General features: G+C 52.9%; 1 protein-coding gene across 19 annotated transcripts in view; it reads right to left on the bottom strand.

Moving 5' to 3' along the window:
- Window positions 1–25,585, bottom strand: part of AFAP1L2 (actin filament associated protein 1 like 2) — a 97,442-nt gene that overhangs the window by 12,743 nt on the left and 59,114 nt on the right. For 11 of the 19 annotated variants that reach the window (XM_070482751.1, XM_070482808.1, XM_070482773.1 and 8 more), the window contains 7 exons: window positions 21,540–21,614; window positions 19,811–19,905; window positions 11,814–11,904; window positions 6,384–6,589; window positions 4,967–5,146; window positions 1,719–1,808; window positions 49–133 (listed from right to left, as the gene is read on the bottom strand). In XM_070482751.1, coding sequence (XP_070338852.1) covers window positions 49–133; window positions 1,719–1,808; window positions 4,967–5,146; window positions 6,384–6,589; window positions 11,814–11,904; window positions 19,811–19,905; window positions 21,540–21,614 — 822 coding nt within the window. Of the gene's footprint in view, window positions 1–48; window positions 134–1,718; window positions 1,809–4,966; window positions 5,147–6,383; window positions 6,590–9,330; window positions 9,415–11,813; window positions 11,905–19,810; window positions 19,906–21,539; window positions 21,615–25,585 lie in introns of all 19 variants that reach the window. The other 8 variants (XM_070482768.1, XM_070482802.1, XM_044750446.2 and 5 more) reach the window with 1 other exon arrangement.

The raw sequence follows: 25,585 nt of genomic DNA, 5'->3' as shown, positions 1-25,585 counted from the left end.
ATACCATCCCCCTCCCAAACCTAGGCGGAGAGCCATAAGTGCTGGTACCATCTTTGGTCTCTGGAACCTCAGGGTGACCTTCTATGGAGCTTCCACACTCTGAGGCTGACAGGAACTTCTCAGTTATATCTGGCTGTGGAAGAGAGAGAGAAACAAGTGGGTGATCTTGTCTGCAAATGGTTACCTCGGAGACCACAATTTAAGGGAAAATAATAGATGGCTCTTGAGAGTAGGCCAGAGGTCATCTGGAGCCCAGGTCACTGGTGGGACGTTGGCCAGGCTTCCCTCTGGAGAACCTGCCTTCACTCTCCCTTCCTGAGGTTCCCTGACTTCAGGCCACCACTCATCCTTGTTCACGAGTTCTCAAAATGGCCGCTCAACCTGGTGCGACAGTGGCCCCATAGCCAGCGGGGAGGGCAGGTAGCCAGCCACAGGGGTGACATTAGAGTTGGCATCCCAACTGAAGCTGACTGACAAGCTGGGCACCACCCATCCCGGGAGCATGAAGAAGTCTTGAGAACTGACTGTGCTGCCGACACATGGGGCTTTGGAGAAGAGCCAGCTGGGCTGCCCAAGGTCAGACTACGATTCAAATCCTGACTCCAGCATTCTCCAGCCAGGTGGTGTGTGCGAGTCACGACCCTCTCTGAGCCTCGCTCCGCATGTGTGTAAACACGGATAATACCCTGTCTGCATTCCCAGGGCTGTTGAGGGACTAGAGAGAGTAGAAGAGTGTAGTGGCTGCTGCTGTAACAACGTGAAGCCCTCAGAATATTCCAGTCAAGCTTCCTCTAGAACCACTTACTCCAGACCTCTGTAAAACAAGCTGAGGGACTCCCAACCAATGGGACCTGGCCAGGGAACACTATGCCAGGTCTTTAGGGAGAACCCCTCTTTTTTTTATTGAGGTATATTTGACACAGAACATTATGTTAGTTTCAGGTGTACAATAGGGAGAGCTCTTGTTTCTCATCTCAAAGTGAAGAAAACCCAGGTTTTCTTCATCAGGTTTTCTTCAGGCCCAGAACGAACAAAACAGCCCCTCTCAGTCATTCTAGAAGGGCTATGGGTATTTCTCCACGGGGATGGCCAAATGAGCCTTCCCAAAGAACAAAGTGCCTCCTCCTTGCTCAAGCCCTCTGTCACCCTCTTGCTTTCCTCCCTGCCAGGATGGGGACCCCAAGATGAGACACAGTGACCCTCTGCTCTGTGCACACCTGGGCTCCAGGACACCTACCTGCAGATACTCGGGGACATGAAATGTGACCCCAAAGGTCACAGCCCTCCCCTTAGCCAGCACCCAGCCCAACTTTCTCAACTTTGACCCCTAAGCAGAGGGCCCCACAGCTCCCTGCAAATGAGCACTAGAGCCTTTTGGCTGGGGTCAACATCGTGAGGGTTCCCCCGGCCCTGGAAGCTCTATGAGGAGTAAGTGGGAAGAAAGAGCCTCGAAAAATAAATCTCCCTTCTTTATGGAAAGGAGGGCAAAGTTACTTTTGTCCCAGTAAAGCTTCCCTCCTCTAGCAAGAAAAAATTTTACATGTGTATTAATTTCATCAGTTTTCCTGCCAAGCTGAAGTTACTGCCCTAATCCAAGCATTGTATGTTTCTTATTAATTGGGCTGAAATGCAAAAACAAAGTCCTCAATTTTGTACTTTTAGTTTTCAGGGAGAAAAAATGGAAGCAAACTCTCCTTCCAGGCAGAGCAGAGACTTACTTTCTGACAGTTCGGGCGCTGGGCATCTGGGGTGTATTGGTTTCCCTCGGACACCCCTTCTGAAGGCAGGCCGCTCACCTCCTGGATGACCTGAAGGAAGAGGAAAGCCATCAGGGGAGGCCCAGGCCCTCGAGGCCCTTCGGCCTGCAGACACAGCCAGACCAGAGCTGGAGCCCCTCAGGGTCACAAGGGAGTGGGTGGAGGTGAAAGAGAAGATGCACCATTTCCAGGAAATGGAGAACCACACCAACCCCAGCACTTGGGCCACAAGTGGCCTCGGGACCCAGCTGGGCAGGCTTGGGGCAGGGGGGTGTGTTCCTTAGGCCCTCTCTCCTCCAGGACCCCACATGTTCTGGGGGTGGGCAAGGAGGGGGCCTTTGCAGCAGAGCCCCAAGATGGCCAGAGCAGCCAGCCCTCAGCTCCGTGAGCCCTCTCCTCGTCCCCATCCTGAGCAGGGTGCTGTTCAGCTGTGGGTGTGATGAAGAACGCATTTGCCATTTGCCGGGTAGCTCCGGGGCTCTCTGTGGAACATCTCCACGCTGTCCAGGAAGCAGGCCTGCAAACCTCCTGGGCCCAATGCTGGCTCTCCGGTCCTGCCTGCCACAGTCCACACCACCCTCCTCTGAGAAGGAGCCTTTGAACTGGCACCGGGGGCCTGGGCTGAGGGCAGATACAAGTCAAAGGTAGCTGAGTACACCAAGCAGCAGTACCTGCCCCCCCAAATCTGGGGACCACCTGGGGCATCCCCAGAGGGTACCAGCCAGGGAAGCCACAAACACACTGCCCATCCAGAAGCCCTTTGCAGATACGGACTCAGCAAGAGCAATGTCAGAGACCTTCCTTTTTCAGTCCCCACATAGAGCAGCTTATGGAAAGGAGATAAAATCAGAAAAGCAGAACAGAAGGAAGAACGGCTGTGGGGCTGGGAAACAAGGCTTTTCTCCCTCCTTAGATGGACTCCAGTTTGGGACCTTGGTCCTTGAGGTGGACCAAATATGCGACATGGTGCTGTGGGACAGGGCAGGCACTAGCTCTGTGACCGTGGGCCTCAGTCACCACATCCGCAGGATGGGACACCTATACCACAGGGCGGCTGTGAGGGCTCGTGGGTAAAGTACCCAGCACAGGAGAGGCACATTCATTACCATCCTTATTATCTGGGGCCTGGACACACGGGCGCCCTGCCCAGGAGAAGGGTGCCGAACCAGGAATCCAGGCTCGAGGGTGTGGGGTTCTGCTTCTCTGGGAAGTTCTACTTTGTGCCTTCCTTTTCTGGGACTCTCGTGCCATACTCAACATCTCCCATTTACTGTCATATACCTGTCCCACCCCATGGGCACAGGTGAGAGCATGCAGAGTTGAGACACAGAGGCCCAGGGAAGGTAGGTAGGTTTGACAAAACAGATGCATCTGGTCCAGAGCCCATGAAACAAGCTAACCAGCCCCCCAGTTGCAAGTGTGTGCAGCTTCTGAGTCAGGCCCTTCTGGCCGAGTCCACCTCTGCTCATCTGACCAGGCAGGAAAAGGGTCTCTCTGTGAAGGGTGACGGAGAGGCTGTGCCTTCTGAAAGGCTTCTTGTCTTTGAAACCACCAGCAGGGACTGTGGGGTCAGGGGTCTCAGGAAGAGGGCGTGAGAACTGGGGAGGGAGGCTGGGGGTCGGGGAAGGACAGGTGGGTCTGAGCCGTCAATGGGACAGTGCTGAGAACTGGGAGCAAGAGCAGTGTGAGTGTGTGCACATGTACATGCATACAAGTATTTGTGTGTGTATTTGTGTGTGTGCACGCGCGTGTGTGGTGGGTGGGGTTGGGGGACAGTTGGCATGGAAACAGGGAACCTGGGCAAGAAAAAGGAGTTAAAAACAAAGCCAGCAGCCCAGGGCCCTGGTCCCAGTCAGCTCTGCAGCCCAGGGCAGACCCCTAGCTCTCTCTGGGCCTCACTCAGTGCTCTCGTCTATACTAGTCAAGTTTTAGGGAGTGCTCAGTATATGGCAGGTACAGTGCTAAGCACTAGGTATGCATTCACTGACTAACCCAAGATCACAGCTAAAAAGGAGTGAGCCCGGACTTGAACCCAGAGCCCATGCTCTTCAGTGGTCAGGCTTGGCCTTCTGGAGCTAACATTCTCACGGGAACTCTCCCAGGGAGACCTGTGAAGCTGAGCCACAAACCTGCCTGTGAGGTGGGACCCTTCCTGTCCTGTCCACTCCCCTCAGTCACCTGAGAGATTCACAGTAAGGAGCAGGGAGCTGTCAGCTCCTCCTACAAGCCCGGCTCTGAGACAGGCTGGGTCTGGTACTCTGAAACATTTAGTGAGTTCACAAAAGCAGCCTGGCCACCCTGGACCTCGGGTACTCAGCCTAGGAGCCGGCCCGCACCTCGGGCTGGTACCGTTTCAGTCAAGCTTCCATAAGGTGGTGCAGGTCTGTTCTCATGGACTCAGCAGGGTGGTTATGTTCAGCCCGGGCAGCAGACGGGGGTGGACAGTGGATATAACGCTCCTGTGCCGGAAATGCATCAACATGGCCACAATGCAGGAAAGGCAGCAGGGGCCTCTCTGGCCTTACCAGGGGCCCTGCAAGGTTCTGCAAGCATGGGACCCTTCTTGGGGCAAACCTCCTACATTCTGGAATTGTCAAGCCCATCTTTAAACTGGGGCAGGCAGCCCCGACCCAGGTGCTTCATCACCACTGGGGCTACGTCATGGGGAAGCGTAGGCAGAACTGACCGCGTGCATTCAGGATGGTACAACACACAGTCCTAGGTTTGAAACTCGATGCTACCACTCACTTGCAAGGGGACTTTGATCAGTCATCTTGCTCTGAGCCTTAATCTCCACTCCTGTAAAATGGGGACATTACCATCGCCCAGCTACCCCCAGTGTGGTTTGGTGGGTTAAGTCTGCTAAAGACACATGGCCCATAGCAAGTACTTAACAAATAGCAGGGACATCTATTCCTCAATAGGGAGCCTGGTGATGCCTCACTAGAGACCGTAAGACAAGTGGATCTCAACTACAGCCCAAGTCCAGATGACTGAGAAGGACACAGACCTGGCAGTAGACTGCTGTGACCCATTTCCGTAAGACGGACGGCTACCACTTAGAACACGGGCAGCCCTGGGGACTTGAAGGACCAAAGGTCGTTTGCCCTTGACAACATCTTTCATTTTCAGAAAAAGCTGGGAGCCAGAACAGCAGGAGCTCCTGGGGGAGCGGGCCCATGACCTCAGCGGCCTGGCGGCTTTCTCACCCTGAGCCACTGCTCTGCTTGGTCCTTGCTCTGCAGGCCCAGCACGATCACGTCGGCGTTCATCGGCGTGATCTTCAGCTTGTGCTCCTTCTTCCGAACTTGCTTCTCCTTGTGGACGACGCTGCTGCCCAGCAAGTTCACGTCCAATTGAGGGCTGTGGTCCTTGGAGGATTTGTAACACTGGAAGAAAACAGAGATGAGACGCTGCTTTGCCAGGGGTGCCAGGTTCTTCGGAGGGGGCCCACTGGGCATGGCAGGACCTGAGAGCCAGGCTCTGCCCAACAAAACCAAGAGGGTGACACCCCAGCGCAAGGGCAGACCCTTCCCCTCAATGTCGGCACCTCCTGTTCTCGGCATCACAGTGACCAAGCCCACTGTCTCCCCCTCCTTCAAGCCTCCTTCTCACCGACCTTGGCACCAGGACCCCATTTATCCAAATGGCTCTAATCTCACTGTCCACCTGGGCTGGCTCCTAAATAATGTCCTCTGTGGGCCTCACTTCTCCAGGGTGGAATGGCTTTTCCCATTTCTCTGCCTCTCTGCATCTCTTGCTCAGCCTCCCCAGTAAGGGGTCCGTAGGGAACGAAGTTAGTTAGGAAGATGATGTTAGCGGAGGAAGGAAGAGACTTTCTTCTCCTACCAGAGAAAATACTCTGCCCCTCAGGGTCTCAATTGTAAAGTGGGGGTCCTCCCAGGTCAACCTCAAAGGACACCTGCACAGAGCAGGGCACGTCGAAACCAGTGAGGAGAGGGCTTTTTAATGATTCCATGGAACTTCAAATCAGGACATAAAACTGGGAATTTTAATTTAAAATAACAGGAAACAGGGCTGTGGTCAGACAAGTATCTTCTGATTCCTTTACGAGTCTTGTTTTAGAATCGGTAAGTCAAGATACTGTGACTTCTGAGAAGATGCCTCTGATTCTCCTGCTGCACAGACGAAAGCAGGAGCCAGAACCGGGGCTGAGATCTAGGCCGGGCAAGCCCTGACTGGGCAGCAGGTTCTGCCCAAAACCTCCAGTGGCCCAGAGGAGAGGAATAACGGACCCTCGGACCAAGGGGACAGAAAGATCCTGGAAAAAATGTGGACGGGATGGGATGGGGGGCAATGGGAATCACAGCCTCCTTTGAGAAACTGATAAAAACGACTAGACTTTTCTAGTTAAGAAAAAGCACATTCCTAGAAGCTTGATCAGATTTAGGCTTAATTATTTCTTGGCAATGATAAATCATAAAAATCAAACCCAAAAAGAAGAAAGAAAAAGCACATTCGTTCATGCACACAAAATTCTGTGTACGATTTCAGGTTAGGGAGAGGTGAAAATCTAATACAAAAGGCTCTAACCCCCTGGTATCAGGGTCTGCCCCGCTCCGCCCACAACAGAGAAGACTGGAATGCAACGTGAGACCAACTGACCAGGAGTCTGGTGTCCTTGATGACGCAGAGCTGCTTGGCCCACTGTCCCAGCCACTTCTTGCGCCACAGGAAGGCACAGATGCGGGCGTCCCGCATCAGCTCGATGCTGGCCTCAGGCGAGGGCCACTGGTAGGGGGCTGACTTGCCCTTGTTGCTCTCCTCTTCGTCGTAGGACTCATAGGAGCTGCTCACAGCTTCTCCGTCCTCTGCAAGGAAGACCTGCTGGGTCACAGCCCCATCACCAGCACAGGGTCCCACACATGCAGTTTGCTCAGGAGGAGGGTGGCAGCAGAACAGCCACTGGCCCCCAGGCCACAACGCACCTGCCTCTCCGTGCCCTTGAACCAGCCCCACAGCTGTCAACCACAGACCCAGGCAGACTTTGCAGCCCCCAAAGCCTCTGAGCAAAGCTTCTTGGATGCTGCCTCTGACCACAGACACAAATAACTTAAAACCAGGAGTCTCTCCCTTTTCTCCTCAAACCTTGTCATCTCAGACTCCACAGAAACCTCTGACAAGACACTGCGCAGACGGACTGTTGGCTCCTGAGAAGGCCAGTTCCCCTACTCGTGCCTCTGTTTCCTCCACTAAAGGAAGAACCAGTGGGGTGAGAAAGTTTCTGGGTTCTTCCAGGCCTGGCACTCTGTCATTCTAAGGGGCCGGGAGGAAGGGGTCACCATGGAGCCCAGAGCTGGGCATGTGGCCAGCTGCCAACAGCTGCCTGCCCGGCCGGGCCTGCTCCATCCCTGGTTCTGCCCTGGGAGCCGCGGGGGACTGTGGCCCCTCACAGATGGCTTTCTGGGGAAGCTGGCCACCTCCCCATACTTCAGTGCCCACCTCGTAGTCACAGCCCCTTTTAAAAATCCACTCTTACCCTCCACAGACTCTGTTCTCTTTCCCTCCCTGCTGAACACCTCTCGGCACAAACTCGGCTCCTTCTCCTCGTTGCCAGCTCACAGGATCCGCCACCTCTGGCAACCAGCCAACCTCACTTTTTTGTTCCCTTCGAAAGAATCCCAAAACTCACCAAACACAAACCACACCCGACTCTTTGCACGTTCTACACACCTTGGTTTGTGTCCCCACCACCCCGCGAGAGTTGCTCTGTTCTCCAGGCCTCACTGCACCATTCAAGGCCCACAAAAACTGGGTGAAGAAAATAATAAATCAATAAAACCCTGAAAGGCAAGACATGGAGAAAGGAGAACCTCAGGATCCCCAGTCCAACCCCTGGCTCCGCACAGGAATCCTGTCTATCATAACCCTGCTCCAGTCTCTTCTTGAATTCCCCATGGATAGGGAGCTCACTACCTCCTGATTTCTGGACAATTCCTTCCATTGCTGGGCAGCTCCACCAGAAAGCGGGGCCACCATCTACTTCCCTGTGACTTCTATAGACACGTTCTGTCCCCTTGAAGCAGAGTGAATGAAATCTCTCTTTCCTCTCTATGATACCGTTGGGAAAAGAGCCCATGGGCCCCTTATCTTCCCTTCTCTGGAAGCCCCTTCGACCATCTGCATTGCTAGGTTCCTGCATACTAAGAAAACAGAACCATGTTTGAATTAGAATATAGGAATAACGGAATGAGGCCACTCCCACAGTCATTATAGCTACAATGCCAACGAAAAAGTGCCTTATTTTAATATTTTTAAAGATAACACTTTAAATATTTAAATATCAGTTTTCTTTAAAAGCATGGTGGTACTACTCCCCTTCACAGCTTAATAAAAAAAGTTGCACAGTTCATGATTTTATATCAATTATATAAGCAAAGATTGAAACAGTGGTGCTACCCAGTGGGGGACTCCAAACACTCATACTGCTGGTGACAACGTCGATTAACCCAAGCCTCTCAGAAAACAACCTGGCAGCCTGTTGTTTCAGGAGCCATAAAAACACCCATACCTTTTGACCCAGTAATCCCAGTCCTGGAGTTTATCCCAGGAAACTAGTTTTTACAAAAAAGAAGGAAGGGGGAAGGCTACACACATTAAGAAATTCATTCAAGGGCTATTTAACAGTCAGCAGAAGGAGAGGGGAGAAAGGATGATTTCGTCCACGTAGGAGCACACCATGCAACTGTGGTCAGTGGAAACTCTGAAGACTAGTCTGCAACTCGATAGACGCCTTAATACATGATGGTAAGTGAGAAGGCAGAATTAAAATTATTTATGCAAATAGACTAGTGCTAAAAAGCACAGGGAGAACTCAGAATCATTGATTTGATGCTGAGGTAGGATCAGGGTCATTTTGTAAAAATGTCAGTATTGTATTAGCTGTACAATAAATGAGATAAGAATATGATGTCATTGGGATTCCTCCTTCAGTAACGAAAATCAATGGAAGGAGGAGGCAGAGGAAGTTGGCTGAATCCCTCGCTGTTTCGTGCTTCTGGGGTTGCCCTACGTGTTCCATGGAGAATTCTAACACCTGCCCCTCTGCCTCCCTGCGGGTATGGGAAAGCCAGCTGAGAAGAAACAGCAAATCATTGTACCTCAAGCCACCTGGAGTAGCTTGGAGGAAATTTAGGGCAAATGTATTCATTTCATTTGTCCCTAAGAGCAATCATAGCACAACCATAAGTGTAAGATACTCTTAATACAGATACTTGGCTTCCAGGGGTCACAGATGAACAGGAGTGGAAGGTGGGATGCTCAGATAATTCCGTCCCAGTGGACTGCACCCCACTTTTGCTGCCCAAAGTCCCCAGGAACAGAGGGTAGGACAGCCATGAAGCGCTCTGGGTCATTCAGCCATCATTCAGATGCCACAGGCAGGGGTCTGTGGAAGGCAGAGTAAGTCTCTCCTGGAAGGATGGCACAGGCAGGATGCATGCACAAGGACAGGAGGAGGGCAGTGGCCATGCTTGGGGCATGTGCCCCATCTCTGAGAGCCAGGCAGCAGGCACGGAATCACTGGCATTCCAGCTCTGGGGACAAGCAGTACCCAGGGTGATCGTGGCGTAAATGACTCCTTCAGGCACCTGCCCCCATCTGGGGACTCCACTGGGAGGAAATCTGCCAGAATGACCTGTAGGATATCCAGAAGCACAGACAAAGGCAAGAAGGAGAGAGACAAGATGAAGAGAAGGACAGATGCAAGTGCAAAGATACAGAGAGAGACCCAGATGTGGCAGCATGGCTGCCTGCCCACCAGAAGTCAGTGCTTTCCCATCGGAGGTGTGGGCTTGTCAGGAGAGGCCCCATCCCCATCAAGGACATCATTTCCCAGCCTCTTCACATCCAGAGATGACCATGTGACTGACTGTGCCTTCTGCTCCCTCTTTGCAGAGGATTCTGTGGCCTCAGCAGGTGGCCGAGCCCACACTGGAAAGAGCCTGGGTATCCAACCTACCCACTGACCAGTGATACCCACCCCGAACTGTTCTGTGAGGCAGAAACAGACTTGTGTGTGTTACTATAAACTGAAAGGGGGCGTTATTTGTTACAGCAGCTGCCACGACCTGGCAGGAGATATCATCAGCCAAGTAGCTGATGCCTCGGGCAAGCAGGACAGACCCTGGTATCTCCTGCACAGGCCATCCGGGCACTTACTAACTTCTACTCAGGGAGAGGCACCTGGCCCAGGGGAGCAGGTGGGGACAGCGCTGGTATAGTAGGACGAGAATCCAAGCAACTGGTCTTCCGCAGGAAGTCAGCAAAATCGCTGTTGGCCAGAGAACTAGAGCAAGGGGCCGAAGTCCAACGGTCATTCCTCCTGTTGTGACCTGCATGTCCCACTGCTCCAACAGGTGTGGGGGCACACAAGCAGGCACTGAGGGCGGGCTGGCTTACAACGCAGGTGAAGTCCCCTCGGCATGGCAAGTTCTCCCCGAGTCATCCTCGGGCCTTGTCCTGGCAGGAGTAAAGGCAATCGGGCATGTTCCCACCCACCCTGCTGTGTTCGAGCTGCCCTCGCGATGATCCCCTAGTGGTGGCGGAAACCAGTATGAATTCACCGTCGAGAGACAAACACCAAGAAGCCTGGGTCTCTCTGACGACTTGTTTGTGTCGAGATGAAGTGTCTGCCCCACAAACAGGCCCCCAGGAGCGTCTGGAAGGCAGGTCCTGGCTGGCATGGGCCACACCCGAGAGAGACGGGCTTGAGACGCATGGAGGTGCTCACTATGGTGAGTCACTGCTTCCACCTTCCAGACGGCAGCACCGCACCCTCGGCTCGGGTCTGAAATCACTGCGCGGCCAGTGACTCGTGATGTTTCACCTACTGAGAGGGTTTAAGCTAAGTGACGTCTGCCCACAAAGCCAGCCTCTTAGAAAATAACCTCAGTGCAAACAGGGCCTCCCCTCCCACAGGGTTCCCGGGGCCTCAGGCTGCAGGTAAAGTGTGAAGGAAGAGGAGAGGAATCGAAGGGGGCTCCAAGTGACTGGTCCCATCTCATCCCTGGGCCTGTTCTTTATGGAACCAACACCCCCCCCCCCCAGCCAAGTTCATTCCCTCCACAGGGGCCCTCACCTCTTACAGTTTCAATTGCTTTATGCTTTCGAAGACTTTTCACTCACAAAGGAAGAAGAGAGGAGGTAAGAAGGGGAGAGTGAGAGGACCAGGGTCCAGCTGCCTGGGAGAGGATATGGCCTGAAGTAGCCCTCTGTGTCCCCATCTCCTGTCTCCCCCTCCCCCCACCTCACCTATCCTGCTACACTGGCCTCCTTGCTGTTCCTCAAACATGCCAAGAGCACTCCTGCCTCAGGGCCTTTGCATGTACTGTGCTCTCTTTCTGCAAAGTTCTCCCTGCAGGTTTCTGCCCCACCTACTTCCCACTTCATTCAGGAATCTGCTTAAGGTCATGCTATCAGAGAGACCATCCTGATCTGAAATAATACCCTTTTCCTTCCCCAACCCAGCCCCTGCTGTTTTCCCTCCTAACGCTTATCACCACCTGACACGTGCTATGTTCACTTGTCGTCTGCCTGCTCTCACAGAATCGAAGTGCTGTGACCACTGAGTCCTGCCGAATCCTGAGAGCTGCCAAGCTCCTGATTCCTAGAAGTGTGCCAGGCACACAGTGGGAGCGCAGTAACTATTAGGCCAGTGAAAGAACCTGGAAACTGGGCTCTGATGCAGCCTGGCCACATTTCTACTGCTGGCGAGGGCCTGGTGTCCCTCAGTCAACACACCTCTCCTCTGTCACACTTCTGTGCTGAATCCAGCAACATCCAGGTGGGACCACAGGAAGCATCAGACACAGTAAACCAGCTCATTGTGTTCCATCCCAAGCCCTCCGTGCAGGAGAGCTGGGTCTGCCGTAGACCTTGGCTCCCCATCAGACCAGAGGCCGAACGCTCTGTAGCCAGTTTGCACTCCGGGCCACACTCTCTGGCAATAGCAACGAGGGCTGCCCTCTGCTTCCAGTACCACCATCTGTGCAGGAAGCAGCCGAACCCTCTCCGAGCCCCAGCCCCGGGAGGTACCATTGAGGGATGTGTCATATGGCTCAGCCTCTTCATAGTAACCCTCCGGAGACTCGATCCTTGGGATGGAGAGCTGTTTCCGTTCTGGAATCTGTGGTATGAACAAATAAACACTTTCAGATACAATACACTGGGAATAACTCGGAATTAACCCTTTGGGTGGAAAGAGGGGGAAGTCCAGAAGAAAAAAATGCCTGGCTGGACTTTAAGCAAGTCGGGAGGAATAACACGGATTATCATGACTCCCAGCAGCCACCCAGTCTACAGGGTTTGGTTTGCATCCAGCTGAAGGATTATGGGCACGTTGTTCTACCTTGCTGGGCCTCAGCTTTCTCCCTGTAAAATGAGGCTCAAACCCCACTGCACACACACAATATCGTGCATGTGATGCATAACACACATAAAGATCCAGACGGTGTCAGGCTGCTGTGGTAGCTATGACGGCTCCTACATAGAATACACTTTCCAAAAAGCCAAGGCTAATCAGAGGCACACAGAGGAAGATGACCAAGTTTCTAAATCCCAACTTTTACCATACTAAGTTCAACCATTCGTTCAGCAAATGTTGGATGGCTCCCGTGTACTAGCGGAGGGATGCATCCAGACAAAGTCAAAGTTCTGTGGGAACCAGGAGGGTGTGAGCAACATTTAGGACCGATAAAGGATGCTCAGAGGACAAGATCTTTGAGCTGAGTCTCAAAGACAACCCTGAGGGGCGAGCCTGGTGGCATGGTGGTTAAGTTCACACGTTCCACTTCGGCAGCCCAGGGTTCACGGTCTCGGATCCCAGGTGCGGACATGGCACCGCTTGTCAAGCCATGCTGTGGTAGGTGTCCCACATATAAAGTAGAGGAAGATGGGCACAGATGTTAACTCAGGGCCAGTCTTCCTCAGCAAAAAGAGGAGGATTGGCAGCAGATGTTAGCTCAGGGCTAATCTTCCTTAAAAAAAAAAAAAGATGACCCTGAGCTTCATACGTGGCACAGGCGTGAATGAACGCAATTTGAGTAGAGCAGAAACCATGTGCAACTGTGCAGGAGCATGGAGCATGAAACCCCTCTGTTCCTCCACTATTCCACCTGTAAAATGGGCACTAGACTATGAAGCTAATCTTTTAAGCAATAGCAGGGGAGGAAAAAAGAGGGAGACTGTGGCATGAATATTACTATAAACAAGTCATAAATATTACTCTATACAGGTTATAAATACAGGTAAACATCCATCCACATGAGTCCCCAGCATCTTTCTGAGTGACGAAACCTCTGGGAGGGCCAAGGGTATATTCATAATGAGTTGAGAACAGAAATGGCAAAATCTGAAGGGCATTCCCACTCCTGGTTTCGAGAAGTCCTTGTGCTGGGCATTCCACGCGAGGGGCAGGCCTGGGCCTTCGCAGGAGCTCCGAGGGAAAGGAGGGAAAGGCTCTTACGGTACAGAGGTGCAGGGCAATCAGAGAGGAGGCAGTCAATGGAGGGAGCCTGCAGGGCCTTGAGCTCAGGTGGACCCTGGGCTTTCGGGAATTCTCTGCTCCACTGGGGAGAGGAGCAGAGATCTAGAAACCCCTGCCTTGGAAAATGAGCTTATTTATGGGACCTAGGACAGAGACAGCTCCCCTAGTCCTGGCCCAGGAGACACTGGGAGAGCAGTCAGCCTGGGCTCGGATCTCTGGGGGTCGGTACTCAGCATAGGCTGCAAGAGTATCCATTCCCAGCTCCCCCAGGGCAGAGCAACGCTCCTGTGGCTGAACCAAAAGCAGGGGCCCCAGAGCCAAGTCCTCCGTGGCTTAGCACCTACATCTACTTATAGGGACTCTCGAGTGAATGTAACTGGGTTTGAATCCAGGCTTTAGGATTTCATAGATTTAACCGTGGACATGTGACAGCCTCTCTGAGCCTCACACCAGGTTCCTGGATCGCTGTCTGACAAGCTGAGACAGGTCTCCATGAAGAGGGTGGGCAGAGGCCAGGCCACAGCCTGGGTCCCACACTGCATCCTTCTACCTCCATCTGGCCTCCCACCAAGAGAGCCGATACAAGTCCCAGAGGCAGGCCGGGAACAGCTTTCAGCCCCGGCAGGTGCAACACCCAACGCACAGGAAGGAAGAGAATAATCTGCTCATTTCCTAAGCAGACCAGCTGCCTCACGGGGCCTGCAGATGTGGCTGGATCAAGGGAGTCAGCTGTGAGCGGCACTCAGGCTTGGCTCCTTCCTAGGGGCCAGGGCCTTGCCAACAGCATACGCAACCAACAGCTGCTACTGGATGACCTGTCATCTTTGCTGCCATGAGCCTGGAGAGATGTCTCTGCTCCTCTAGGCCATTCCTAGCCCCTTGGCCAGCCTGAGAAAGAGCTGCCCAAGAGACCCAGCTGTGGTCCTCTGAGAGCCAGCTTCCTGGGGCCCAAGGGGAAAGCATCCCCTCACCTGGGCAGCAACAAGGTGTGTGCAGATGGCTCCTGGGGCTCACGCTTCCTGAGTTGGCCAGGCCTCCAGCTCCAGCCTCCCAGAGACCCACTCCCATCAGATGGGCCCTGTAGGGGAGGAAGACATTTCCTCTTCCCAAATGGGGGTTCGTCTGGCCGGAGAACGAATTAAATTCACATGAGACAGAATAGCAAGAAAAATTAAACAAAGCTTTATGAGGAACCATGGCCCGGGGCCTTTCTTCCCGAAGGAAGAAAGGGCACCGAAGAAGTGAGGTGCATAGAGCGGTTATATACCCCCAAACAGGGTGTTTCACATGTGATTGAAATGTCCCTCCCACAATAGTCACAAGATTGCCCTGTCGGCACAGCGCTTGATGGACACAGCAGGTAGTGGTCTGCTATCTCAGAGGGCGTAGCCGGAGGCAAGTCTATTGTCTCAAGCTGGGCGGTCATAGGTGAGTGCAGCAATCAGTTCCTAGCCTAAGGAAAGATGCTTAATCCTTAAAGAAATGCCAACGTTGGGAGGGAGAGGGAAGTCAGTTACAGGAGGTTACCAGAGAAGCACAATAAAATGCAGATTTAAGTCCTTGCCTTTGGCATTGATTAAGAGTTTCTAGAGAGAAGGTCGTCTCCTTTCTTCTTCCTGGTACAGAGAGGGAGGCACCTTTACAGATAGAGATTTACCTTACCGATGTAAATATGTCCTAACAAAGGGCAAGTTCCATTCCTCAGAGCCTCCTTCCCTGTCCCAGTTTATCAAAAGCAATCAGCCTCAAATAATCCTGATGCCAAAGAGACATATCTTGGGGTGGCCATTTCCAGGTCCCCACAGCCTCTTTTCTCACGGAGGAGACGGATTCCATCTGGAAGGGAGCTCCGAGTACCCAAGATTCCATTGATCAGAACAGGACAAAGGGGGAATGAACCCTTCTGCAGGAGCTCCCAAGTTCTCTTTAAGAGTCTCCCAGGCCTCTCACTGTAAAATCATCCACACATGGATCTCTACAGAGAGGCAGTGTAGGGCAGGAGTAGGAATCTGACGTCCAGGGCTGGCGTCTGAATCCTGACACTGGCACATCCAAGCAGTGTGACTCTGGGCAATGTACTTGACCTCCCTGGGCCTCAGTTCCTCTGTTGTAAAATGGGAAGAGTAGAAATATCTGTCAAGTGGGGTTGTTGTAAGGATTAAACTATGCTCAGCACTAGTAAATACTCAGTAAATACTAGTTTTTACTAACCTAAAACATGAAATATAAAAATATCAAGTAAAGGGAGAAACGTTGCATGCACACATTTGGTGGAGGAAGCACAGATGTACTCTAGGGAGACAGAGAAGACATCGGTCTGACCTGTCTTATACCAAGCTCTGCCTCGTTATAGACAGTCCCTGCCCTCAAGACTGTTTGGGCAAGAGATAAGGGCCTGGTCAAGTTCAAGGATAAACCGATTGAGAGATTTACACAACAATTCAGAAGCGAGTCACATCATTACACAGACACAATGGCCTATTATCAGAGGTCGCAGATCAAGAGATCCTAATCTCCCAGGTTTAAGAATAAAGGACTATTATTTTAATGATCATCATCATTCTGATGACAAGGATCGGGAGGATTGGGAACATTTAACTCAGAAGATGGGACTTCCAAGCCTGAAGGAACGTTCGAGGGCTCCTGGGGAGGGGCGGCAGCAGCCACAGCACTCAGCCTGATTTGCCAGAGGTCGGTCGGCAAACTTCTCTAAAGGGCCAGATTGTAAATACTTTAGGGATTCGCAGGCCATCCAGGGCCTCTGATCTCCGCTGTTTAACTCTGCTGTTGTGCAAAAGCTGCCATCAAGAACACATCACTGGAAAAGCGCGGCTGTGTTCCAGCAAGGCTTTACTAACGAAAAAGCAGGTGGCTGCGGATTTGCATTGGCCAGGGGGCTGCCAATTCTGCTTTCGATCGGAGAGCTGAAGACAAGGCGCGGCCCCGATGACCCCAGGCGTCCTTGCAGTCCTAAGCAACCTGCCCCAGAGTGGAAGGTTCCTGGGTGGGGGTTAGCGAAGCCAGCTGTCGGCCCCAGCTGACCGAGGCGACGTACTTTTGTGAAGAAAGCCGCTCCCCTCACAGAGTAGCTCACTTAAAACCAGCGCCAATGTGCGTTCAGGCCCCAGAGGGGGAGACGGGGTGGAGATGGCCATGCTAGCCAGGAGCAGGAAGGGTGCCAGTAAACATCTGTTTCTCCTACAGTGACCACAGCACCTGGCTGGGCAGACCGCGGCCTGGAAGGGCCACAGCTGCCTGAGTCACTGGCCACACCCACAAGGTTGCTCCAGACCCCTGGCTGCCCCTTCCATTGCTGGATGGGTCTGCCTTCCCCTGACTCTGTGGGGGATGGAGAGGGACCCCAGGCTACCAGAGAGAGAATCAAGACACCTCGGGCCTGGGACAGAGGCCGCCCTCCCAGCCTAGCTATAGGCACTGAGGACCCCAGGAAGACATCCAGCTTCTGCGGCAGCCCCCAGTGAGCCTGGGGCCGGGCATTCAGGGGAACAGCCACCTTGGCAGCCTGAAACTCTGGGCTTTGCGTGGGAAGGGCTGTGGGTTTTTCTGTCTGAGGAAGAGAGTTCACGGGGTCACCCCAGGCTCAGGCTGCCACACTCCCCCATCCCAAGCTGCTGCCGCTGCTCTGGACCTCCACCTCCTCCCTCAGAGCCAGAAGACACAGCTGTTCCCCACTCCGCCCTGATGCCCCTCCTCTGGGGGCCTTCCACCAAGAGTCCCGGCTGCTTCAGCCAGAGAGGAGGCCTGAGGGAGAGCAGCCGTGTGCGCGTGCGCATGGGCGGGAATGGGAAGAATCAGGTTGGCGCCAGCCCCTTCCTCATGCCACATCTGGAAGCCCCGGGGGTGGGGGTGAGAGTGCGGTGGGCGCCCAGGACAGAACTAGGAGGGACCCAGAAACGGGAGGTGCACTCAGGATCCCTTCTTGGCAGAGAAATTCCAAAGGAGGGAAGACTGTAACATCAGCTCACTCTGCTGGAAATCTTGCCGGGGCCTGGAGTCTGTCCACAGGAACAATTACTGCACGTCGGAAAGGCTGCCCCGGGATTGTGTTATTCTTGGTGGTGATATTTTCTCCCCTCCAGCACCAGGTTTCTCTCACACGCCTCTCCTGGGCCCCAGTACCCCCGGGGTCACCGCAGACACAGGAAGTCTGCCCCAGGGGAAGGCTACTTGCCCTCTCCTCACTCAGAGGCCCTGCATTTCATATCCCAGAGCCTTTGGGGCCCTTTGTGTCCCTGCCACTGGAGACTGGCAAAGGAGTAGTAAAAGACAGTGACAGAGCCCCTGCGACTGCTGGGACTCGTGTGACCTCATGAGTTTACAACTACACCCCGGACCCAGACCCTGGCCCTCTTAGTCCATCCTCATATTTGTGAGGCACAGATCTCCACAGCAGATCAGCACCACCCAGCACTCCACCCCTGGGAGACTCTGCCTGGTGAACACCCCTCCCACCAGGTGTTGACCCATAAGCAGCTGCCCCAGGGGGACAGGCGGTGGCACTTCTGAAGGCCCTGGGTCAGAATCAGATGCTGAATTCAGGATAGGAAAATTCCAGCTCTGGCTCAGAGCAGCCATCTCTCCTCCTCGCTCCCACCCAGTGAGTGGTGCCTGGGACACACGAGAAAACCATAGCATCTCCCACCTGGAGAAAGCCAGTGGCAGTTGGATGGGAACAGAGAGGACGAGCTGCCTCCCCGAGTACCGGGGCCGAAAGGGAGGGGCATCTGCTGCTGGAAGGAACACAGCTTGTACCTTTACTCTGCTAAAAAGATGAGCTTAAGTGGAGAGGCTGTAGAGGGGCCTGGAGACCTGGGACCTGCATTCAAATCCTGGCCCCGCTACCACCCAGCGGTGGGACCTCGGCCAGCTCTTGCAACTTTCTGAGCCTCTCTTTCTTCATACAAAAAACAGCGACAAAAACAGGCACCCCCGATGGGCGGTGGGGAGGAGAGTGTTTGCATGCACGGGGTGGGAGGGGCAGTCACTAGCATCGTCCGCATAGTGGGGGCACCTGGGACTCAGGCTCGGTCCATCAAGTCTCACCCGGCCTGAGATGAGGTGTCCCTGCCAGCTGTCACCCAGCTCCCGGGGCTCATATGGTGGGATACTGTCCCTGGCACTCCAGAACTGCCCCACCAGCTGCGGCCGTGGGAGAGCATCTTGAGGAACCCTGTGCCCCTGGGGAAGGGACAAATGAATGGGATGGTCTGGGGTGAGGGCCCCCTCAGCAGTGACCTGAGCCCACACATCTGGTGATGGATGGTTTGGTAGGAGCTCAGTGATCATGCAGCTTCCTGCTGGCACTGGCTCCGGACTCCTGCTACCCATAGAAATCCTTCCCAAGCAGATGCTGTAGAGGAAAGAACCTGGGTTCAAATTCTGGCTCTGCCACTTCAAGGCCGTGTGACATTCAGACATTATAAACCTGCCAATTCTTGGTTTCCTTACCCATAAAATAGAAACACTACTGCTCCCCTCACTGCACGCTAATGCAGCACGCCACGCACAGCCTGAGTCCGAGAATGAGACGATCTCGTGAGAGAGATGTTCACGCTCCATTCATTTAAACACCAGGGAAGAGCCAGAGACCTTAAATAACCTGTTCGAGGTCAGAGAGCTGGCATCTGGCAGAGCTGGGATCTGAAGCCAGGCCTATAGCATTGCATGAGTCCATCCATGCATCCATGAATGTGTGTGTACGCCCCACTGTGTGCAGACACAGGACACGAAGGACTAAACCAGAGACATGGTGCCGGTCCTAGGGAGCTTACATCTGGTCTGGGAGGGAAATAATAAACAAGACTGTCTCAATGGTGGCAAGTGCCCCGGAGTGGTAACTGGGCAGTGGGGCCGACAGTAACTAGCGTGGGGACGGGGTGGGATGCCTCACATAGGCAGGTGAGGAATGTCTGAGAGATGACGAGGAGGCAGCCATTGAAGACCCACAGCCCAGGAAGTGCAAAGTCCCTGAGGCAGGACCGACCATGTGGTGCCATCCAGGAGCAGAAGGGAGGCCAGTGAAGAGCAGATGTGGTGAGGCTGGAGATGTGGCTGGGCTCCATGGTATAGGCCCTGGGGCCACGTTAAGGAGTGCGGATGTTTTTTCCTACGTTCAGTGAGAGCTATTGGTGGGTTTCAAGCAGGAAGTGCAGTGTGATATGATTTATATTTCTAAAAGGTCACTGTGGCCTGAGCTGGTGACCACAGCTGTACGTGGCCCCACTCGTGTGATGCTGGGTAAAGAGCCTAGCATAGCCTCGGACACAAGGTGGCACTCACCAGAGGCACTCTCCCATCATCTCCCACTCCCAATACCCCGAGCATCCTGAGTAGGTGGCCCTGAGTAAATAATGTCACCTGCAGGCACGCTTATGTTTGTGCAGTCCCTCCCAGTGTCCTGCCCCTTGCCCTGCACACAGTAGGTGCTCAAAAAGCGCAGGCGCTTGGTGGACTGGCCCCTGTGAAAACAACCAGAAGTTCACAGGGCCCAAGTCAGGGAAATCAGGGGTCTGGGACCAACACTTACGATCTTGGGTGGCGGGAGGTCCGGCAGACTCTTCTGAGGGGCCGAGGTGTGCTGGCTGGGCTCCCCGTTGGTCAGTGGGCTCTGCTCCTCGGGCACTGTGGGCAGCAAGCAGAGGCTCCGTGAGGGGGCCCAGACTCACAGCAGGGTCTCATTATCCAGGAATGTCTGGTCACATGGGCCCGTGAGTTCTATTTGAGCAGGTGTTAATTACCCAGGCAGGCAGTCCCCTGAGCCGACATTGTTTTTCCTCCGAGAATAGGGTGTCGTAGTGCCCCAGCCATGGCAGATTCCTCAGAAGGAACTGGTTTGAGGTTTCTGGCAGGCGCCGCACCCTCTCCTCCACCTGCCCCGTGTCAAAAATGGTATAGCCACAGAGCTTCAGCGAGCAGAGCTGCTACCCCGGGTCACTATATCGAGCCACTGGCAGCACGGACCCTGTGATTAAGGCTGTTTCCACCCCAGTTCCCCCGGAAGACAAACGACCCTGGGCACGGTGGCTGCCTTCATGCGGATGAGTTCTGCGGAGCCCCAGGCTGGGCGACAGGGCCGGAGGTGGAAAAGCCACACTGGAGACCTTGGCCATCAACCCTCTGTGTGCTTTTAAGGAAAAGGTGCCAAAGGCTCTTGTGAGCCTGAGGGTTCCAGTGGCAGCCAGGCCAGCCAGGGACAGACAGGCTGAGGCAGACCTGACCTCAGGGCTTTGGCGGCTGGCATCTGCAAGCCAAGCCTCTAATAGGACTGGGAGCTTTGGGGTGCTGTCTTCCCACCTCTCTCTAAGCCTTTGCATCTGAGTCACAGGCATGGGAGTTGGGAGATGGGGCTTCTAATGCCCCCTCCCTTTTGCAACCAGGCAGCTCTGCTGGCCTCTGGGCCTCCCTGGGGTCCTGCTAGAGCCACTCTTGAAAGTTTTCAGAGGAAAGCAGAGAGCAGAATAAAGCAGGAGAGTAAGACACCATGGAAGACACAGTATGTCCTTCCAATGGAGATAAAATGCTCTGCCAAGAGAGCACCTTTGAACAAAGCCTTTAAATATTAAGGCAGTTGCTGAAATCACCATTTCCTCCCCCTAGGACCTCCCTACACACATAAAATTCAGACTTCTATCAAAAGCCATAAAGTTGGGGCCAGCCCAGTGGTGCAGTAGTTAAGTTTGTGCGCTCTGCTGTAGTGACCTGGGGTTCACGGGTTCAGATCCCAGGTGCGGACCTACACACTGCTCATCAAGCCATGCTGTGAAGGCATCCCACATAAAGTAGAGGAAGATGGGCACAGATGCTAGCTCAGAAACAATCATCCTCAAGCAAAAAGAGGAAGATCAGCAACAGATGTTAGCTCAGGGCTGATCTTCCTCACCCCCCGCCCCCCACCAAAAAAAGGACATAAAGCTGGAACCATGGGATCAGCACCATACACAGCTGCTTTCTTAGAACATCTGAATTATGACTTCCTATTCCTGGGATGAGGCTGGGAAAGGCTCAGAGATTTTAGGGACAGATTCCTTAAGCATGAAGAGGATGAGAGATCTTCAAGAGGCAAGGAGGTGGCCTGATGAAACATCCCAAAATATATCAACCCAAAATACCACCAACCAAAATGTGACTTCCAAAAATAACTCCACCAGGCCTGTCTGTGGGGCTGGCTGGGAGGAAGGAGGGTGAGATGGGACCAAGGCTTCTCCCTTCCCCATTCCCGGGAGCTGGCCAGGCCATCAGCAGTCCCAGCCCTGTACCTTTGTCTTGGGACTCGGCATTCTGTTGCTTGTGGACCGTCACTTTGTTCATATAAATGTACTCCTCATCAGAACCTGCAGAAGGGGGATGGGAGACACAGGCTTCCTGTGATTTCATGAAGGAAAAGGGCTTCTAGAGAGAAACAGTGCCCCCCTCCCAGAGATACTGTCGTCAGCTTGCATTCCAGTAAAAGCACACAACACTTTGAGTTGATTGAAAGAGTCCATTATCCAGAGAGTTGACAGATTTCCAAAAAAAGAAATGCCAAGTTGCTGACTTTTATTTTTTTAGCCTTGGGGAGGGCAGGGTAGGAAAGGGGAGGGTACAGAAGGAAGGTTTCAGGAATAAAAGTCTTAAGCGGAAAGGCACCCATACCTCAAAATCTGCCTCATATTCTATCAAGCAGAGATTTCTCTGGGTTTCCTAGCATTTCATTTAAATTGTAAAACATTTCCTATCAGTCACTGTCAGCCTAGTCTGAATTACTGGCATGGGCTAATTAGAGCAGTGTCTACATAAGATAGGTTACCTCGAGGATCTGGAAGTTTAGCTCCCAGGCCTCTGGGTGGGGTGCCATTGTGGGGGCCTGAGACAGCAAAATCATGAGCTCTGGGTTTGGAGGGGTGAGTGTGCTGGGAATTGGAACTGGAGTGCCACCAGCCACCCGCTCCACCTGCAGACTGCACCTTGCAGCAGAACAGCTCTTTCCCTCCTTTAAAATCATTTCTGTGCAGGTTGTCACCTTCCCAGTGCCTGTCTGGGCAGAGGAAGGGTAGCACTTGCTCAGGTTTTAACGCCCAGGGACCCTTTCTCCAGAAGGCTGCAGAGGAAGCTCATCCCAGCGTTTCTCCTCTTAGAAATCCTCCTGCATCTCTTTTGCAGCCCTTAATTTGCATTTCCTAGAAACTTGTGGCTGATAAATTCCAGTGGTTGGAGACCGTGTTACTGAGTCAAGGGGCCTCATTCAAACCCCTGGCGAAGGAGGCAGTTCAGCGTCAGTCCATTCCACACCACAGACCGCCCAGACTCCAGCCAACAGGCCTGCAAAACAGAGCCTTGAGAACCCAGAGGAACAGGCTGGATGGGTCTTCTGCCCTCAGCCCGCGGGATTGCCACCCTGGTGCCCAGCCCTGCCAGGACCAGTCAGCAACGTCACCTCTACACCAAGGGCTGCACAGTTTATGGGCGGGAACTATGAGATCTAAACATAGTTAGCCACAACTTGCGTACTTCCGCTGACGGAGACCCAGAGGGGCTGGGTCAGTACCTTCTCCAGGGCAGGGCACAGGGGAAAGGCGCTCTGCTGGGGGAGGCAGGAGATGTGGGGGTGAGAGGGAGGTCTCAGCCAAGCTCTGCCATTAACGCTGTAATTGTGAGCAAAACACCCAAGCCGTGAGTCTTGATTTTCTTGTCTGCATTTTCTGGAAAATAGTCGTGATGAAATATTGCCTGTTTCTACCTAACTCTTACCTTTTCAAGAGGACAAAACTCAAATATTAGGGAATTTGAAAAAGTAAGATAACCTCATAACTAACAAAGATGAAAAATGACAGCCTAAAACATGGGAAAGAACTCAAAGGCTCAACAATAGGAAAATGATGAAATAAACCACAGCCTATCAACATACATACCAGCAGATCACCTTTAAAAATTAACGGATTACTGGAGAGTGTGCAAACTGGCACAACCCTTTGGAGGTGATTTTGGAGGAAAATTTAATTTTAAGTGTTCAGACTCTTTAACCCTGCATTTCCACTGCCAGAAATTTATCCTGAAGATAAACTCAAGCAGGTAAACAAAATTTTATTTCAGGATGTTCGTTGCCATACTATAAGAGATTTTCTTTTAAGAAAAACAAAAAACTGAAATGCCCCCTAACAGGGGGCTGGTTGAACATTATTGTTCACCCCTCAGTGGACATTACCCAACTGCGGAAAAAAAGCGAGTCTGCTGTTTACAAAAATATCCAACACTTACAGTTAAATTAAAGGATCGTGTTTCAGAATAGCAAAAAGAAGAAAAAGTATGTTAACTGTCAACATACGGAAACGTGCACCGGCAGCAATTCTAAACGCAAAAATAACGCAAAGCAGAATACAGAGGCAACGCTCTACCACACGAAAATATTCAGAGGACACTTATAGAGATCAAAAAAGGAATCGAATGTAAATAGGGTTTAATGTTCATTTTATGCTCATTTCTTTTTCCATACGGTTGACTAAGCCCACACTCCCGTACAAAAAAAAAAAAAGGCAAGATATTGTTATTGTTTTAACTGTTGGAGTCTGAGCAGGTGCTTCCTCTCCAAGATGGTGATGCGTTAAGCTGCAGGGAAATTCGCACTGGCCGCCTCAAGGCTGTGCCTCCACTCGGGCACTCTGCAAGCTGCGGGTGACTAGTTTTCAGTTCTCAGTCTTGCTAATCCAATACCATCCAGGGTGGTAAGTCGAGGCTCTCGGGACCACCTGCAATCCTAGGAAAAGCCCAGGGAGCCTGGCCCTGGCAGGGGAGGCTGCCGAGCTGTCCCATGTCTGGGAGGCAGCAGCGTGAGTTGGAGAACTTTCTATCATTCTCTCATTCATTTTCAGAAGTGCGCTGAGCACCAGCACTGTGCTCGGTGCTGGGCGTACAGCAGAGAAGACGACAGACATTGTCTCTGCCTTCGTGAACCCAACAGTAGGGGGCGAGGGTGGGGGTGGGGACAGACCCGAATGGGATAGTTACACAGGTGTGTGGGAGATGACAACGGCCACACGTGTGGCTGGAAAGGAGACTCATTGTGTTCTGAGCAAGTGTGTGATTCCTGTGGGAACTACCCCTGTCTGCAGAGGGCGGTCCTTCCCAGAGAAGTGGGTGAGGGGTGGGGAGGGAGCACATGGACCCTCTTTGCTACAGTTGGTCAGACAGAACGTTTGAAACTCTTGCTATCAGAGGGGCAGCCCCTCAAAGTTTCAGCCCCGGAGTCTCCGAGCAAGGTCCTGAGGCAGGGCTCATGGCCCTCACAGTGAAGGCAGGGACAGAGAGCAGGCCCCCCATAAACAGACCTCAACCTGTGCCTTGACCTCATCACCTAGACAAAAAGCAAAGAGAATAGAAAATTTGTGTTACAGTAATAAAACAAAAGACAAGGAAACGCAAATGGACAATTCCATCTGAAAAGTGTAAACATATACACACTTTGCCCCAAACGTGTAGGACTAAACCACAGCTCAGCCAGTGGAGACCACAGCCTATCTGGAAATGATCAGTCTGCCTCCACCTGCAAGGCCCGTCAGGCTGAGCTAATTTTCTGGAAGATCCACAGTGAGGCAGGCCCGGGAGACCAAGAGAGGAAGACGGATGCTCTATTTTCAGGGGACTTTGGATTCTGTCCTGTGCAGCACCACAATTAACCTGACACGGGGAGGGGTGGGGTGGGGAGCATAATGGTTAGGTACACCTGCAGACCCAAGCCTGGCTCTGCCATGTGCCTCGAGCAAGTGACTTGTTGATAAGAGGGGAATAATAGCAACTCCCTCACTGATTTGGGATGAGGATTAGATGATGTAATCCATGTCATTTCATACATGACGCACAATGCAGGGAAATGGTAAACCACAAAAAATGTTAGCTGCTGTTATAACCACTCTGCTGTCTGAGAGGGTGAAAAGAGGACCAGAAGGGAACCTCTCAGTCAAACAGTGGCTATTAATAAGCAGACTGAGATTAGCAGTGGCAGCTGCAGGCCTCATTGTGGCTCTGCACGCTTATCAGTGGCTTGGGGGGTGCTTGTGACGATTTGTGCTGGGGAGCCCACTGACTGGTTCTCAGCGGCCTCCTGCAGCCCTGCAAGCTGCCGAAGTCCAGGGTGGGGGAGACCCGACTTTATAAGAGCGGAACAATGATCAAGGGTGAAACAAAGGTCATCCCATAGGTGGCTACACGGCACGTTAAACCAAAAAGAGGACCCAACACAGGGAGCTCTGAGAGAGTGGTGAGAACCAAGAACCACGGACCAGACCCCATTGCAGAGGTGCTCTTCATCACTGCACAGTCTCATGTCGGA

The sequence above is a fragment of the Equus asinus genome, chromosome 2 (assembly GCF_041296235.1).
Source record: "Equus asinus isolate D_3611 breed Donkey chromosome 2, EquAss-T2T_v2, whole genome shotgun sequence".
Classification (NCBI taxonomy): Eukaryota; Metazoa; Chordata; class Mammalia; order Perissodactyla; family Equidae; genus Equus; species Equus asinus.
The sequence above is the reverse complement of the archived record's forward strand: the minus strand, read 5'-3'. Positions and strand labels throughout refer to the sequence as shown.